Raw genomic sequence first — 18,176 nt, 5'->3', positions numbered from 1 at the left:
GGATCCATCAGCGCCAACTCTCAACGCTGCTCACTTTGCCATCGCTAATGAAGATCTCATCGCACTTCGCATCGCGCCGGTGAAAATTAAATGTAATCAAATTGTATCAAAACAAAACGCGCACCCCGCCCCAATCTAGATTTCCATCTCGCGCTAACCGAGGCGTGAAATTCATGGCATGCTTTAATGAATTAAGTCCGCAATTCAGATGCATACACTCTCGCCACTCTTCCGTGGTAGATCTCCCCAGCAGTTTGTGTTTGTTCGCAAGTCTGCTCCAACAATGATCGTCATTAACTCAAGCTCTCACTCACAAGATGATGTATATATATACCGCACAGCAAAGAATGCCGAGTACCGAGTGTGTCATTTTTGCATTTGCCATTACCACCTTCACGCGTGACCCGCACTGGAACGATTATTAGTGTTGTAGCTCGCCACACTCCGACTTCATGACTTCGTGGTGACTGCTGTCTTCCGCTTTCTGGCTCCCATTGTCCATTGAAAAAGTGTGGCAAAGAAGTGGCGACAGAAAAACCACGCACCACGACACGGATGGATGCGTGTTGTCAGCAACTTGTTCGATTTTGTACTTGTCCTTTCTTGTAACGCGCATCTGGTGCACTCTCCCGTTTGCGCTGTAATGCGAGTAGCGTTGGAAGAGGCGATGGCGTTGCGACGGTGTGTGAGAATGATGGATTTTCTCTTTTGCTTGCGTATGAAGAATGAAGTGTGTTTGCAACAGTTGTCACTGCAATCTTCATCAAGTTGATTGAACAACGGTGAGGGAATTCCGTACTCTTTCCGTTTCTTATGCCGAACTAGCAGTGCCCGTTAGATGTCAATCAGCCATGCCTTAATTGTGGCGAGATATTTTATAATTACAACTCCATCATCGACTGCAGCAGTACATTGAGTCATTGTAGCGGTGCTGGATGACTTTATTTACGATGAATTGGTTCAGGGATGCATTGATGTCGTGGTACTGATCAAGAAAAGGGACAAATATCATATTTTATGGTTCAATTTGGTTATTGTTCTGAGCATATCTTGACCATGCCATTGAAACATGCTGAATGTCAACGTAACCAACAAACAATTTTAATCTATTATTTCTACTAACGTCATCACTCATGCTTCCAACAAAACCCTTTATTAGCTCGGTGCTTTGCGTCATCCACCCAAATTACACCAATCTGACATACGATGCGAGCAACAATGCTCATGTCATTAAAAGATTCTAGGGAAACACAATTAAAAGCCACATGTTTTCTAGCAGCACACCAAATGAGTCAATGGCCAATTCGTTACAGATCGCTGTGACAGCATGCACACAGTACAGTAGAGCCGTGCGTGTCCAATGATTCATGCTCTCCGTCCGCCTCCGACGCACACATTTGGTGCAATTGTGTACGGGGTTCAAAAATTGGATCTTATTTTCCCAAATAAATCATAACTAATGCATTGTTTCTAATATTGCGATTTGTTTTCTTTCTCGTTCTCTTTCCTCTCTCCCCCCAGTACGATAACGTGAACGCGTGCCTCACGGTTCTGAAATTGCATCAAGTTGGCGGCTTGGAATCGGTCACCCCGAATGACATCTGCAGCGGACGGTTAAAGGCGGTGCTGTCGCTCTTCTTCGCTTTGAGTAAGTATTAAAACTTTTTTTATCGTATTACGTTTCCCATTTCTTAATTTGAATAGTTTCTAAACTAGATTTAGATTCCGATTTTATAAGAGTTACAATTTTCTGTTGGATCTATTGTTTATTTAAATATTGCAAATGAAGTAATTAATTTTATTATGTTTCATATAATCTTATTATATTGTCATAACAACGTACTTTGAAAATGCATTCTGCGTGTTGTTTTGAATTTTAGTGTAAAATCTGAAATACACAGCGCTATGCACATTGCATACAACAAGGCGTAAAACGATAAAAACGGTAAAACAGCAAACAGGTGTGAAAGCGCCCTCTGTAGTCGATTCAAATAAGCTACACATTTAAAAAAAATCCACCAGTGGCGCTAGTGTACATATTTAGCCAAGACAAGAGCCTCCCATTTGGCAACAATTTGGAAAAAAGGAAAATCAAAGCGGCTGTTATATCTTTTTATTTATATTTTTATTCAATTTCTTAATTTTATTACAATATAATTTTGTTATTAAAACCCCTATTTTCAATTACTTTTCCATAGGTCGATACAAACAAGCGACGAAGCAGAAATCTTCACTACAGCTACAACCACCGCAACTGCACCAGCATCAGCAGCAGCAGCAGCAGCAGCCGCCCCAGCAGCATCAAACGAAGGTGGAAATCCATGCCGTCCCAGCCGAAATGACGAATCGGTAAGTGAATATACCATTTTCATTAAACTACCAGATACTTGCAGCATCTGCTGTAATAAAAACACACAACCAAATGGACAGAATGAGTTTGAAATGCAAATTATGTGGTAACTGGAAGGGATGTATTCCACTACAATCTCTCCAGAGCTTACTCCCAACTCTGCTCCAGCAATCTTCTCTCCACAAACAATACTCTTCGCTGGTCTGCTGGTGATGCATTGAAATTCTTCTCCCCCGTGTTTGGCATCATACGCGAACAATGCTCTCCATCGGCAACCCCTTAGCGGTTGACGTGGGGTTGGATATTTGCAAAACAAAACGATTTAAATGCGACAACAGGACATGAAAGGATGTTTCGTTCGGTCGTTTTGTGGTTTTCCGATGGTGCAAAGTTCTGCCTTCAAACAAGTTGAAAAGCATTCTCATCGGAGCATTGCTCCCGAGGGTGAGATGACCCACGCGATAGTTTCAGTGGCGTTTATCGTCTCCCTGCTTTGATGGAATGTGTTGATGGAAATTTCAGTTCGAAACACTTCTTTGTACATACAGCGATTGGAAAATTATGTTACAGCTACTACGCGCTGCAAGTCACGTTCCTTGCGGCATGCAGTTACTTCCGGCATGTAGCTGCAATTTAGATCGACGATAGTGTGCATCGTTTCTATCGTTCTGCTATACGTAATTCGCATGCCATCGATAGCCTCCAACCAAACTCCTGATATTACTACCAAAGGTTCTTGGTCTGGTTTTGTGGATTCGCGTAGAATGCACTGTCTCTGCCATCCATCTCGTCGGCACCTAGCTGCATCGATTAAGGGAACTTCAGGCTTCATACCATCAAACATCAAACCACATTCAACATCTGCATCAATTACGCTTAATTAACCTTCAACGGTAACGATTGCAACCGTTTGGCAAGGACCTTAAACGAATACAAACTAATTTCACGCCTACATTCACGTACAGCGGGCAAAAACCATACGGATTATGCTTTTACCGTACACAAACAACCATTTCCTTTTTGCCGGTTTTTCCCTCTGATGCGCTGCGTAAAGTAGCCGAGGCAGAGAAGCATCCTTCTGTCCTGATGTGATTTTCTTTCGATTTTCCTTCGACCGTCCTTCGTGCTTTGTGATTGGATTGTGTTGGGCCACACTTTCCTTCTCCCAAGTACACACAAACACTTTTGTGCTGATTTGGGGAGCGTAGAAACGAGCCTACCACACCTCCACACACTCACAAACGAAACGATCCTTTTTTAACCTCAAACGGTCCAACAAGCAGGACGATAAAAACCATTCTCCCCTTACAAGACTTCGCTGTTCGCTGGACGCAGATGTTTGTAGTTTATGGTTCTGAACCTCCCGTGCTCGGACAGGTCGGGCCTGTCTGCCTCGGTTTGGGAGAGAGAGAGGTTTAAATTGTATTTCCACACGCATTTGTAAGGAAATACCGTACCGTTCGCTGTTTGCTAGGGAAAATTGAGTGTGACAATCCTACTTTGGTGCACACCGGGAAAGAGGCTCTGTAGGGGAGCAAAAGGTGATACAATGTTGTCCTTTCGTTAGCCACAGGGGCTCCATCGAATGATCGAAAGCCTGATTCAGAGGGCGCGTAACATGCGCGTGTTTGCCGCGTGGGCTCAAACTCGTCGGAAAAGGTATCGAACGATGATGATGAGCGAAAGGAAAATGATTTTTTTTTGTGTGCGTGTCATTTCGGTGGCAAGTATTCTTGGACTTCCCGCAGGGCGTGTGTTTTTTTTTGGGGAGAAAGTTTATCCCCTCGTTGGAATAATTTCCGATATTCCCTGTTTATTTTGCTGCCACCATTTTGCGTTCCTGTTTGGGGCGGGGGGGGGGAGCGACCAGGCGTCATGTTCTTGGGGAGAACAACTACTGCGTGCTACATCAAGCGTACGCAAAAGACATTCGTGCTGCATCAGTGACATAGAAAGATATTAAACTCGTAAACGATTGCTAAGGAGGGTGTCCCCAACATTCTGGAGTAAGGATGAAACGATGCTAACGGGAAGTTTTTGTTGTGTGGACAATGTGTTACCACGATTATCGATTGATAATCAGCGCACATTGTTGCTGGGCAGGAGCAATGGGGGAAACGAAAGCGATAAATCTAAAACCGTGCAGTAAATAAAGTTTGGTTCTTATTTATTTTAAACTGAATGGAAATGAGCAAAGATGTACAAATTGAAATTGAACCATAATAGGAGATAAATTGTAGAAAAAAAAACACAAATCAATCGTTCAATATGGTTTTGCAATGCGGATTGCAGCTCTTTAGGCGCAAACCACTCGAAGCAATGAGTAGAAACAACGCAAGCGAGGAACCCTTCAAATCGGAGTTTGTTTTGCAAGTTCTTTTTCAACAACAAATTAATACACCAGACACAATGTTGCACTTTTTTGCTGTGCGTTTAGAATCGCCCCATTCAGTCATAAAATTGCAATATGATGGCCGAAAAGGATTAGAGTCCCTCCCCGCATCAGGAGCGTTATGTCAGCTGTTGTTATGCTTTTAAAAGTTTTATTTATGAGACCAAACGGTTGTACTGCTCATAAAAATTGCTCTATAGTTTACCTCCAAAACACGAATAAAGTACCGTAAATAGTAGCGAATAACTGAAAGCTCGTGAAAACACACAATTTCTTGTCGATAGAGCTGACCCAGCTGACTTCGGCAACCATCGGCAGGACGATGATCGGAAGTAAACTGCACACCCCGGACATGGTAATTAAAAGCGTTGCCGTAATCCTTCTCCCGGGAAGATATAGATTGTCGGAAGCAGATACTCGTTCGAGGTCGATGTAGAAAAGGCGGCCACACAAAAAACGAGCCGACCGTTTCCCCCACATCCTGTCGTACTGGATCCGTAATGGCTTTTACAGTCGAAAAATGTAAATTTATTCATCGGCATTCACGCTTCCCGGAGACCCGGGTGCTGTTCTGTTTCGGTATTTTTCACTGGGGAAGCGTACGCCTTCTGCATAGCGTTAGTTTGGCTGTGAGTGTGAGGTTAAAATTTATTACACCTAAATGGCGACACACGCGTTTAGCTTGGAGGGAGGGTTCGTGTTGCACCCGGCATAGAAGGTCCATCAGCCATCGGCAGGCGGCAGCGTTTGTTATAACTCATACGAACCCTGGTGCCACGTGCCCCAATCCCAAAAGTATTGACCACGAACGCAGCGTGATTAGTGTACCGGCTTTGAAAGTTTGAAACTCATCCTTCCCGTAACGATCGATCTTCATAAGTTTCAGACTTGATTGATTAACGTACGACGGTGTGATAAATGGTGGTTTCGAGATTCGTCAATTATGCACACTGGTGGTTGTCTTAGGGCGGCTACCAATTTATTGGGTGTTAGGGACGAAGCAAAAACTTTGCCCGCAAGTACAAGTTGCTAAAGATTGGTGGTTAAGGAAACACTTAAAATCTTAGCGCACGACACGTGTACGCTAAGACGAAGACAAATATTGGCCCAGTCTCGGTGGTTGCTTATAAGGGTGTGTGGCTGGCGTGTCTTGTTACTTGTTACGGTGTGGTTTCGTCCGAAAGACGCACCCTCGACGCATTCTGTAGGAAAGAATCGATTTTCTAAGAATCCTGGACGACTTTTGCTAGAATATTAGTGCCTCGTAGACCTCGTTAGAGTGCCTCTGAAACGAAAATATAGACACACGTTTGCACAGTAACTCCGGAAGATCCTCGCGGTGTATCCTGTGTGCTCGATAAATAATTTCTAATGGTTTCTGGAATACAAGGGGAGCATATAGACTACACTGACTACACTCTACACTGTACGCATGATGGGGTTTTTTCGTTCGCTGTATCCTAGAACCGGCATTACTTCCGGCATTATCCCTAAAGGTGTTTGCTACAAAGCGGCGCGGCTAGAACCGACACTAGTGCGCTTGGGGGTGTGTCAACGTAACGAAACAGAGATAGAGAGAGAAACAGAGAGAGAGGATAAATGCAAATTCAAACTCGGCTGTTTTTGTGCGTTTGCTGGTAAGAGTAAAGCGAGAAGTCCACAGGGAGCCCTGGAAGTGGTAGCAAGGACATAAATCTTGTAACCCGCCCGAAAATCCTCAACCATTTACGCACCCAAACAAACAAACAACCGAACTGGTCGAACGCGCACACTCATACTACTGTTTGGAAGCGTCAGTGTAGGTGTGTGTCCCCACGCATACACACACTCACTAAGATACTGTTAATGTTCCGAATTTTAAAACCTCCCCGGTTTTGAAAGGGAGCATCAGTTTTCGGCTCCCGTTTGCCGGTATTATTTGATGCGTGAAAAAGGATATTCGTGGCGTGGTGTGGTGCGGTCTCCTTCATACGAGCAGGCCGCGTCCGTAAATCATGTCCCATGTGGCATGGGCCCTCCAAACGTTCTTCAGTTCGGGTCACTCTGCCGCTTCGCTCCCCAAATTTTGTCAACCCGAAAGGTGGTGATTGGAGGGAGTTTTCTTTCTTACCGAAAAACTAAGTACCTTTAAAGCCTTCACTCTCAACGACCGAAAGTAGAAAAAGGGGTAGATTATTAAAGAGTGTGTTTTTTGTTTGCCTTTGATAAATGTACGCACTGTCCTTCCCTCCGCCTCCTCGACCAGTACCTCCCACGGGACACGTGCAGCTAACTCTCGGAGGAGATTTTTAAGGCCAAATTAGTGCAGTTATTATCGCCACCATGTAATCTGGACCCACCGTTGCGGGGCGTGTTTAGCTCCTATTTCCTCGCTGTAGGAGGAGGAGGATGGCTTGTCGTTTTCCCTACTTATTCATTAGTGCTCTTTGTCAGGAAAATGCGTTACACTACCGTAAAATTGTATCCTCGAAGGTCAGATAAAAGGCGAATCTACTTGGACCTGCTCTATTAAGTCACTATCATGATTATTTTATTTAGTTGTTATGCGTTGCTTTGCGCACCAAGCAGTTTGAAAGGGTTTGAAGCGAATGACTGAAGATTCTCTGTAAAATCATTCAAATAATGTCAACATTTTCAAGTATGATAACTTATATAAATATATATAATATGTTATTTTATTACAAAAAACGCCTATATCTATGCATTTTGTGTAACATATTTTTCAGTTTCATGCTCAAATCGACTTCTTCAATCAAAAATAGTAAATATTTGTCGAAATGTATGATAAATCAAGTGATAAATAGTAATAATAAAAAAAACGCCAACTGTTCTTCTAAGAAAATCTGTTGATAATTGAGAAAATATTATCTAAAATGTATTCAATTAAATGATAAAAACGCCATAAGTTATGCAATTTGCATTTAAATTAACTATTTTCAAGATCTACTCGGGTTTTATAATCCAAAATAGACGATCATCAAAGAACATAGGCTCCATAATGCGCTAGCTCAGCTTGATAATGGATTTGAAGTATATCTTCAAAGAACGTCATTCAAAAAACCCAATGATGGAATTCGTTCTATCCAACCCCGTATCACAATTGGATCATAAAAAGGGCATATGGAAATTTTTATTACATCCAACATCATGAATCAGTCTTCTAGGGCTGGTTGAGAATCGTCCCCGCTCTGGTGCAATGGTTTTTGGGGACCCATTCGAGTCTGGAAACATTATTTCATTGTTTTCTTATTGAACTACGATTGATCGTTCCTTTGAAGCGAAAGAACACAAACCTTCCCTTGGACTGCACTTGAACTTGGGCCACTTGGAGCTCTCGGGCTTGTATATGGTCCCATCGCGACCCATCAAACGAAAGGAAACAATCGTGACATTTTTTGGGGCCTTTCTTTGTTACACGCCCGTTCTGTCTGGTTTCATTTTTGACACTCTGCTCCCCTACCCTCCTTTTGACAGCTCGTGAACAATGCACATGAACTGAACGAGCGACCCGAGCTAATTAACATATGGTTCCGGAAATGAGCCCCTTTGGGCTGACCAACCCGACCCCGAAAGCACCATAATTCAATTCCACCAAACACACACGGGTCGAACAGCATATGTGACACATAGGTATAGAAGCATCCTCGCGTTCGTCACACCAAGAAGATGAAAACATCGCCCGTAGCATCATTTTGGAGCGCATTGTTTGTGTGGTAATTGAATTCCAGCTTAAATTGCATTTATTCCACCAACACCTGGAGCACCATCGCGCCTTTTCCCCTGTGTGGAAAAGTGTGGATGAAGTTTTTGAAGTTTTAACCAGATCAGTACCGTTTGTTCTGTTTGCGGTTGAAAAAGCATTTCAGTGCGGGGTGGTGAAACGCGCTCTACTCGCCCTCAGGGCACGAACACACAGCATTCGGCATGCATTTATTCCAACGTTCAGCCGGGTGAGGAAAACCACGGAACGCACACACTTCTCCATCGACACATGTTGTTTGGCTGGTTGGTTGGGGAGCAGTTTTTCTCTCTTTCGTTGGTAAGAAAACCACCACCCGGGGTGCCAAACGGGGGTTTTCCCGAGCCGTTGAAAATCAATTTAGATTTACATATGCTTTTTCTTTGCCGACAAAAGGAACTTCCACCAGCCAAGCGAGGAACTTTTTTTTTAATGCTTTTGTACGGCGGAAGTCAAAACCATAGGGTTCCAGGCAAAAAGGCAAGAACAATGTGTCGCGTCTCTCATACCTTTGAAATCGGTGCTAAATAGTTTGGCGGGTGCGTCTCTGTTGTCGGTGGAAGTGATTTTTTTTTTTTGGATCTCGTTATGGAGAATTTCAATGTGAAGGCCGCTAAAACGTCACAAGCGGCTTACTTTTGGCAAGCCGTTTAGCATATTTTTTCGGCGTGAAACCCTTCGGAAGGTGTGCAAATAAATACCGCCTTAAAGTGTTTCACCTCAAAACATTTCCATAATTTCAAACATAACCATGCCTTTTTGTTTATATTTTAAATTAAAGAAAAAAAAGTAAGCCTTCAAAATATTCGCATCGAATACATTCTCCTGCTCGGGAACATAGGCGAACCGGCATTTAAAGCGCCACCTACACACGCACGAAAAAACCATCAACAATCCCCTCCCGCTCCCTTCGGCTACCCTAGCCCTTCCAATTCTTCCCCTAACACAGAAAACAGTTTCCTTTTACAATGGTAGCGCTTCTCTTTCCTTTTGGACTGAAACACGGAGAGTAGGTGAGCATATTTGTGCTCTGGTTGCCAGGTTACGGGTTTTCTGAGAGAGACGCGCTTTTTGCAGGGGTTGTCAATCTGATATTTGTTATGATGGTTGGAGTAGTTATCGCTTTAACTACGCAATTTCGTTATTTTTACCCAAAAAACTGTAACAATATTCCTAACTGAATTTAAGACAGTTTGCATCTTTTCTGAAATTATGTTAGTTATGTTGGTCATGGTACAGGGGCTCCAGAAAGAGCACTAACTGAATAAGAAGAGATGATAAACGAAATTCTGTTCATTAAAACATAGGTTCGTTAATTAAATCGTTTATCAGCAATGACTTCGCTTAATGAAATCCCTGAAGTAAGCTCTGAGTTACTAAACAAGGACCAAATTTTTGGTGAAGTCATCATGTCGTTAGACCCACCAAAATTATCGAATCTCCGAATTTGTTTGTTGGTCCCAATATTGTTTAACAATATTTAGAGTTTTTAACGATACAATCCAGCGTTTTTTATTCTTTAAATCGAGATATCGCGACCTCAAATTGATGTATTTGTTTTCGTAAATTTTCATCATGTTCATGTTGTTGAGTTCATCATGACCAACTAATGACCAAACGTTTTCTAACAATCCCTGATCTCTCCTCGTCTCTCAAGCAGCGAGAGCATTTCTCGCGCATGCTTTCTCTCTAGCCAACCAAGTCACCAGGGAGGAGGGGTGAGCCAGTGAGAACTTGTTGGCTTCCAGGCCGCAACACAAACCGGCAAGCCACTAGCAGCGTGTATTTACGTTCGAACGTTAGCAGCGCACGGACGTACGTGCGGCCGCATATCTCTCTCGGTCTTGGTTCGCGTAGTTTGCGTACTCTCGTCGACGACCCAGGCCGGTTGAGTTTGTACCGTCAGCAGGCTTTCCGGTAGTTACCCACAAAGTCCCTCCGTTTTTTTTTGTGTATTTTATTATATCCTCCTCTGTACTCCCGTGTGCCCTTTGTGTTTGTGAAAAGGATCTCTTTGGCACACATTTTCGGAGGGGTGCAACACTAGCAACACCGTGGCGTGCGTGAGTGCAATTCTCCAGAAGGGTGTCCTCTCCCTAGTGGTTGTGTTGGTAAAGAGGCGAAAAAAAAAACACGCGAGCACACATCTGGCGAATGCGTGCGGTGCGCCCGGACAGCAAAACACATGCCGGGCTCGTGCCTGGCCGGGGCAGGTTTTTCAATCACTGGCGCGATTAGATAAGCCCCGGGCGCGTCCACGCGTCCAGCCCGATCGCGAATCATTTTCCAATAAAAAGTGTGTCTGCCTTTGTACTTGTGAGCCTTGTGTGTGTGTGTGCGTTCCATTATCACACTACTTTGTGTTGAATGCGTGCCTGTGTACATGTGTGTGTGTGAAGAATAAAAATAAATTATAGAAATCAGCAAATCAGAATGATTGCAACGCATCAAACGAAAGTAAAGTGCATTTTGTTGTGCGGGACCCCGAGAGTGGGTCTCAGGCCGTATCTTCAGGCTACGGCTTTCGAGGTCGCCCAGGAGTTGGGTGTTGAGTGTTGTGTGTTGTGAAGTTCGATCGTGATTTGTAGGCTTCCAATGCGATAAGAGCCTGAGGTACTGCTTCACACGAGCCGGTCGCACAACCCGCGGACACGGGCTGCGGGAATATTCCAGGAAATGTTTTGATTTACGCATTTGCAATTAATGGAATAATAACACTTAATGAACGAGCGTTTTAACCGGCAGAGTGTGTGCGGTGAGACTTATACTCCAGCAAACAACAGAGCGAGCAAGCAAGCAATGGGATTAAACAGCACGCTGAAATCCATTGGAAATTAAATTAATGACCAGTGTGTCCTCCTCCAGTTCTCTCGCTCTCTCTATTTCATTGTCAGTCGTGCTCGGGACAGCCCGCTATAGATAAATCTGCCGTACCCCGTATCCTGACGACATGGTCGTGGCGTTTAGCTCTGAGGGTGATTTATAATCCTTCCCGTAACCAGACATCCTAAAAACCCCGGCAGTCCTCCCGCTGCCGATTGTTTGTCTGTACATTTGTGGAATTAATTCAGTGATAGGGTTATGAGCGTGATCCTGCCGGTGGTTGATATCGTGCAAATTTGTTGCAACTTTGTGAACTCTCACTCTATTTCCGGGGCAAACCAAGGAGGAAGGCCACTTGGGTAAGCTTCACCGTGTACCGCCCAACCGTCTGCCGTCTGTCGGCGCTTGAAGAGCTCCAATGGAATCATTGACGTTGGTATGATCGTTGGTACATCTCCAGCTGCTGCTGCTGCTCCTGCAAATACCACTTCTCGGGTTAGTTATGTGGCTAACCGATGCTCACTGGTCGTACCAACAACTTCTCCACACATGTCCACTTGGAACGGCAAGTGTAAACAGAAACCACATAACGGCAAACAACACCCCCAACTGCCCCCCAGGAATTGAACGCGGGCTGTAGTACAGCCACGACACTCTATGGATTCTGCCAATGACTTTACCTCCCCTCTTTTTCGCCATGCGGCCCTTTACGTCCCCAGTGGACAGTGTGCAGTACAACAGGGGCCCGCTGGCGAAAAAGTGTAAACAAATCCCTTTTTGATCTGTCAGACGCGGCTCCCGCCGCCTGTGTACTGTGGGCGGGGGGGGAGGGGGGCTATGGCAGGCTGTGAGAGGTACTGGGTGTTGGCATTCAACAGCAGCCGGTGGCAATTTTCTTCCACTTTCTGTTCAGTGGATGTGCAGGCTTGTGTCTTGGTAGCGGTACCCGTTGGTACCCGTGGTCTGCAAATAGTTGAGTGCAAATCAACCAAGAAACCCCAGGAGGATTGGGATTGTGAGTAAGAACTCACAAAGGTGCGACATTGGGAGGAGGGCTTTTTGCAATCCTGCACACTCCCTATTAATGTGTGCCGGGTCACCCGACTAAACTGCGCTTTCCCCGTATCGCACGCTACTGATCTCGGTGGATTGAATTTATGACGCTTCCTTTCTGAAGGTGTGTCCTACAGATTGTTGTAGTGTTTTTTGCCTGTTTGCCATTTCGATAAACATTTGTCAATTGTTGGATAAAGCAACATTCAAGATAGACACAATCGCTCTCTCGGAACAGAAAAACCCGCCCGCGTGGATAACAGATGCGAAAAGGATTATGCAAACATCGTTCGAAACGAAAAGAAAGGGTGGAGGGTTGTGTTGCTCTGTGATCCCTCTGTGATAGGTGATAAAGATTCATGAGTGGGGGAGAGGGAGAGAACACCAACAACAACAACAACAAATCCATTCCCCTTCTCGAGTGCCAGCCATTTTGTTTAGCGAAGGATGTATTGTAAGTGTTGATAAACAATGTTCCCTATTGATGGAATTTGTTCTTGTTTGACAAGGACACACGATGGTCGTGCCTTCGTTTTTTAAGGCAAGATAAGGTTGATTAAATTGGAAATGGATAAAGGAGAGAGAAAAAGCACCCCAAAATGATGGGATGTTAAATTTGTAATCTTCTCAATGTTAGCACACACACAGCCAAAGATCAAACCAATGAATATATGATTATCTGCAAACAGTATGTTGTTCGGATGGCTGGGAAGCTTTATTTTTTGTGCGCTTCGTGAAGAGTTATGGGACATTGGGCAAAGAATATTCTGAGGATAAGTTCCCATTAGCGTGGGCAAGTAAAGCGCGATATTTATTGAAAGAATAAGGTATTTGATAAACTTCACCTTTCGAGGATCCTTTATCTCATACCTAAAAATGAAGATATAACGTCTTTGAAATGTAGCTTAAAGGAACAAACCAGACAGCAGCTATCCGGGAGCACTATTTTTATAAATTTTAGAACTTCTGCACATTGTTTGCTGTTTCCTGCCGTACACCTTTTTCATCCATCTACCTTGCCACGCGAGATGCTATCATTTTAATTTCGATAAAACATTTCCACTCGTATATCCGACGGAAATGCGACTAATGCTCCGGAACTGTTAGCGAGCTGTGGGCGTTAGGGTGAAACATAAACCCCACAGAAAAAAAAACCCAGGTCCCAAGAAGGCATGAAACCGGCAACGTGATGACATGGAAAACTTTTTCCACCTTCCATTTCTCTTCCTTTTTCGGAGATGAAATGACGTACACACTCCCGGCTCCTCTCGCCAGCCCTTTCATGTCCGATTGTTTATTGTTGCTTTTAAAGCATTCCAACGTTTTTTTCCCTCCCTTGAACCTTGCAACACACACACCCACACGGATGACCATTTTTTTTGGGGAAGTTGGGCTTTGTTTCATGTTGAGGGACACTTTGTTTGGTTCAAAGACCCGAATCCGCAAGGTGCCACAGACATCTCAGCATACTGGGGAGGTTTTACCGGGTGGTGGATGACTCTTGAAGTCAGCCGGATGAAATGTGAACCATCTACTCCGGTCTTGGGATGCACGGGCTCTAGGATCGCTCCAAGTAAAACCAACCAATTTGTCTGCCTCATCTGTAAAAGGGTTTCAGTTTGTTTTCGGTTGCAAGTTTTTTGGGGGGGGAAGATGAAAACTGCATCTGAAAAAAGGGTATAAGCTGTGTGTGTGGCTGAAGTTTCGGCTTTTGATATATGGACGCGGGTGTAAGGCGATATTTTGTATGTTTTAGTTCCTTTGGATGCTCCAGAAAGAGTTACTGAGAATCACTAACCATCGCCTAGATAAATTAGACAATATTTGCGATTCATACGTACGTGATGGTGTGTGAAGTTGGAGTCTTTAGAATGAAAAGAATGAAAGTTGATTAACAACTGCATCAACTGCAACGGTTTGCAATTTCAACCTGATGCGTTTCTACTTTGACACTACCAAACCCTGTCTTTTGGAACACAAATCCCCCCCGGGTTTTTGTACGTAAATCATGATTAATTGAAGCCATCTTCACCCTTCCCAACAAACGCTTACCTTGCGGCAAGGGAAATGTATTGTTTTGTCCAATGATTTTTCCTCTCTTATCCGCTTTGTTGCTGCTGCTAAAAACCCACCATCAAGACATATTTTCGCAAACATTGTTTTGACAACAATCCACAACAGCTAAGTGCGCTTGCACAACCAATTTCCCTCCTTTGTTGATCATTACCTCTTTTTTGTTGTTGTTTGGTCACTCCCGCCGATTGTCTGGCTTTAAAAAGCGATGCTTTAAATTAGAGTGCATCTTTGGTCGTGCTTCCCCCCACTGCTCCCATTTATCTAGGCGTGCTGAGTGAGTATCATAAATTTTTCATTGGCAAAATGAAAACATTTACGGCCCAGGGTCCGGAGTTTCCAGCAGTGCGTAGTAAAAGAAACCCCCCCCCCCCTCCCGCTCTGGTGAAATTTTCCTCCTGATTCTATGCTGCCCAGACAGTACGTTGCCGCTGCTGCTTTTGCTGCTGCTCCTATCAGTTTCATTTCTTTTGCTGTTTTCATTTCATTTTAATGTTTATGTATCAACACAGGCTGGCAGGCCGGAAAAAATGTAGGCAAAAATAGGTCTAGCCGGACGGGACGGGCAAACAAAAAAACACAAACCCCACTGGGGCTTGTGCGCCACGGAAACCCCTCTTTTGTGTGTATGTGTCTCTTTCCCAGAGTAAAAACTGCTATTCGATAACAATTTGATGGCTAAGTTTCGCGCGCACAAGCCTGAAAACTTGTGTTTTCTTTGCCTTTCTTTGCTGTTCCCCGCTTTCATCTCCACTTTTAGAGTCGGAGAAATTTTCGTGTAGAGAGGTCAAACGAATTTATGCCCAGCCGGCCCCGCAAGCGCCAGCGATAAGTGTGTAAATTAATAAAGTGGACAGTAATGTCCGGTTTTCGCGCCGCCGTTCGGGAATGAGCCGAAAGAAATTAAAAAACACAATCATGCATTGTCTCTGGCACGCTTCTGGATCGGTACTAGGAGTCGGTCGGTCGCGCGCGTCGGTGTAAATAGCATAAATCGCATCCACACAAATCTCGCTTCCTCTGCCGCCAACAAAACACACACAAAAAACAGGCCCAAAAACACCAGACACCGAAGTGGCGAAGGGGTAGTCATCAGGTTAGGTTCACAAATTCGTAAACAAAGTGCAATTTGTTGAATCACATTAATTCCCCCTCTTGTTTGTTTTCGTTTTTTTTTGCATTCGCACTCCACATTTTGTGGCGAGTGAATAGAAATCTCGCAATAAATCCAGGGTCGTGGGTTTGTGATTTTTTGGGATTTGCAAATATACGTAAACCGTGCAGATGGTGGTGCAGCTTTTTAAAATAGAACCACTGATGGATGGATGATTCACCTCGAACTCGTTGTTTTAAACTGATTTCGCGTTTTTTGGTATGGCCAGCAATGTGAAGTAAGCATACGCACGCATTACGTTCGGCAAAAGTAAAGGGAACGGCAAGTAAATGCACTCTTAACTCATTGGCATGAACTCACTTAAGTGAACTTGCACATTAAGATAGTCGTTATCTGGACGAGTGTTTGCTTACAAGCTTATTACGCTAATGGTGCGTATTTTTTTCTTGCTTTGTAAGGCATCGCTCATCAAAAGGCGGGCAATATTTCATGTTTTATTGCACTGGGAAACGTTTCTTTTGAGAACGTTTATGATGAGTAGGATCAGTAAACTTCCCTGAACGTTGAGGTTATTTAAATAATCACAATCATAACTCAATATTAAAGAATTACTATGAGCTATGAAACAATCCATAAACTCCCCAAAAACATTCGGCATACGAGTCAACATATAATTCCTTTCTTGGGTGATCCGATCTCCCAGCTCTGCTTATCAGATTGTCCTAATTGAACTCATTAAACGTTCCGCGAACCATAATCAACCATATTTAAGCGTCTTTTACCGTTTCATTTTCCTTTTTAATTCCAAGCCTACTCTCCTCACGATAACGCTCGGTAACGGTAGGGAACACTATGTGTTACCGTTGCAATAAGCGACTCGTAAAATAAATGCACACCAATGCATCCCTTCTTGCACCTTCTCGCACAAGCAACCACTCTTCTATCCCGATTGTTGTAACCTCATTTGTCATACCGTTTCCACCGTTTCCCGATTGTTACTTCTTCCCCACCGTCAGCACGACAAACGAAAAAAAAAAGAGAAAGGAAACGATGATGAAAGTTATTCGCGTTGCTGTTTCTTCCACAATCACACCAAACGTGCGCACACAGTGGAACTTGTTTTGCCCCCCCCCCCCCCCGCCACGCGCAAAGGGAACTTCCTTGGGGCCGCATTTAACCTCAAAACAAACTGACCGGCACCGTCCGGTTTGACCCCGGACCAGGTGTGGCATCGCGCGTCCAGCCGTTTCCTGCACTGGAAACGTACCGGCGAATGCGGAAACGTCCCTACCGAGCGGATGAATAATCGAACAAATATCTGGACCTCAGAGATCGGCTGCGTTTACGGATTATTGCAAGCGTTCGCATTTTGTTTTGCCTTTTGCCTGTACATTTGTTCTGTTTGCTTTGCACACACCTTCCTACCGCGGCATCAGTTTCCACCTTTCGAGTAGCCAAACGGCACGGTTAGCCTGCTGTCTGTCTCCCCCTTGCATCCCCAAGACAAGATCCTCGTTGAGCTATTCCTCCAGTGTAGCCTTCACCGTAGACACGGCTTTATGTGCCGGCTCGCGTAATGCATAGCCACGTCGGTGCGATGCAATTTATTGCATTTTTATGTTTCTGTACCACCGCGACCGGGTTGGTCAGAGGTCGGGTTAAGTTGTGTCTGGCATCGAGTCAACAAGCAGCAAGAAACCACAACTCTTGGGATTTAGCTTAACCCGCTTCAAAGACGTCACAGACGGTCGCTTTCATTGCCTTTTGGGAGATTCTCGTCCAAGCGTCCATGTGGTGACATTTCGCAACCAAACGCACCTTGGATGACGACACACTATCAAACTGTCAAGTTTGGCGACTTGCAACCCAACAGATCCATGCGTAGGTGCAGATCTGTGCGAGGTCGCCGCGTTCTCAAGAACCAAGAGGAGTCACAAAGATGATCGTAAAACTCTCCACATCTTGGAATATGGTCCACATCGGTGACGCATTTTCGTCTTAATCAATTAAATCCAACGTCTGGCACCGGGTCTGAGCGCCCCAGCTGGCACTTTTTAATTGTCTTCACAAAAAAGTCTCACGACTCACTCCCTCCTCCACACCAGGCATTCTGCAAGCCAGACTGTTTGATTTATTACCGTTTGTTTCGTTACCCAAAACCCTGCAGAACGATACAAAAAGTCAACGACCTCCGACACAACGTGCAAAAGCAATTCGGCACTAGTGAGTGCGCCCGTCGTTCGATTAGCTTCGGCGCTGCTCCTGATATTGAACGTATTTCCTTTCCAGACTATTGGCTGCATCCTGTCGGTTAATTTCCCTGCTTCGTCGCTGCCTCAATCGTTTTCGGAACAAACAACCAACCAAAAAAACCAAGCGAGCGATCGAAGCCGATCCTCGCAAACGGAAACTTGTCGAATGCAGGCCCAAAACTGGCCCAAAAGCGTCAGCTGTCGTCTGCAGCAGTCTTTTGCTCGGCGGGGTAGGACGGAAGATATGACGTTTGAGCTGGCAAAGGACGTCTAGGAAGGGAGGAAAATGGGACGCCCCGGAACGGCGGCCTGCCAAACGATGATAAATGATTATGCAAACAGTGGCACTCTGGTGTGTGTACACACTGCATTGATTGAGG

The 18,176-nt window shown here is 44.5% G+C and overlaps 1 protein-coding gene across 1 annotated transcript in view; it reads left to right on the top strand.

Moving 5' to 3' along the window:
• LOC121601794 (protein sickie-like) overlaps positions 1 to 2,349 on the top strand; it is a gene marked incomplete at its 3' end in the record, with an annotated part of 47,867 nt that extends 45,518 nt beyond the window's left edge. The window contains exons 3-4 of the mRNA XM_041930591.1: positions 1,522 to 1,648; positions 2,199 to 2,349. Coding sequence (XP_041786525.1) covers positions 1,522 to 1,648; positions 2,199 to 2,349 — 278 coding nt within the window. The remainder of the gene's footprint in view (positions 1 to 1,521; positions 1,649 to 2,198) is intronic.
• Positions 2,350 to 18,176: the final 15,827 nt, after the last annotated feature.

This window comes from Anopheles merus, unplaced genomic scaffold (genome assembly GCF_017562075.2).
Source record: "Anopheles merus strain MAF unplaced genomic scaffold, AmerM5.1 LNR4000183, whole genome shotgun sequence".
Lineage (NCBI taxonomy): Eukaryota > Metazoa > Arthropoda > Insecta > Diptera > Culicidae > Anopheles > Anopheles merus.
The sequence above is the reverse complement of the archived record's forward strand: the minus strand, read 5'-3'. Positions and strand labels throughout refer to the sequence as shown.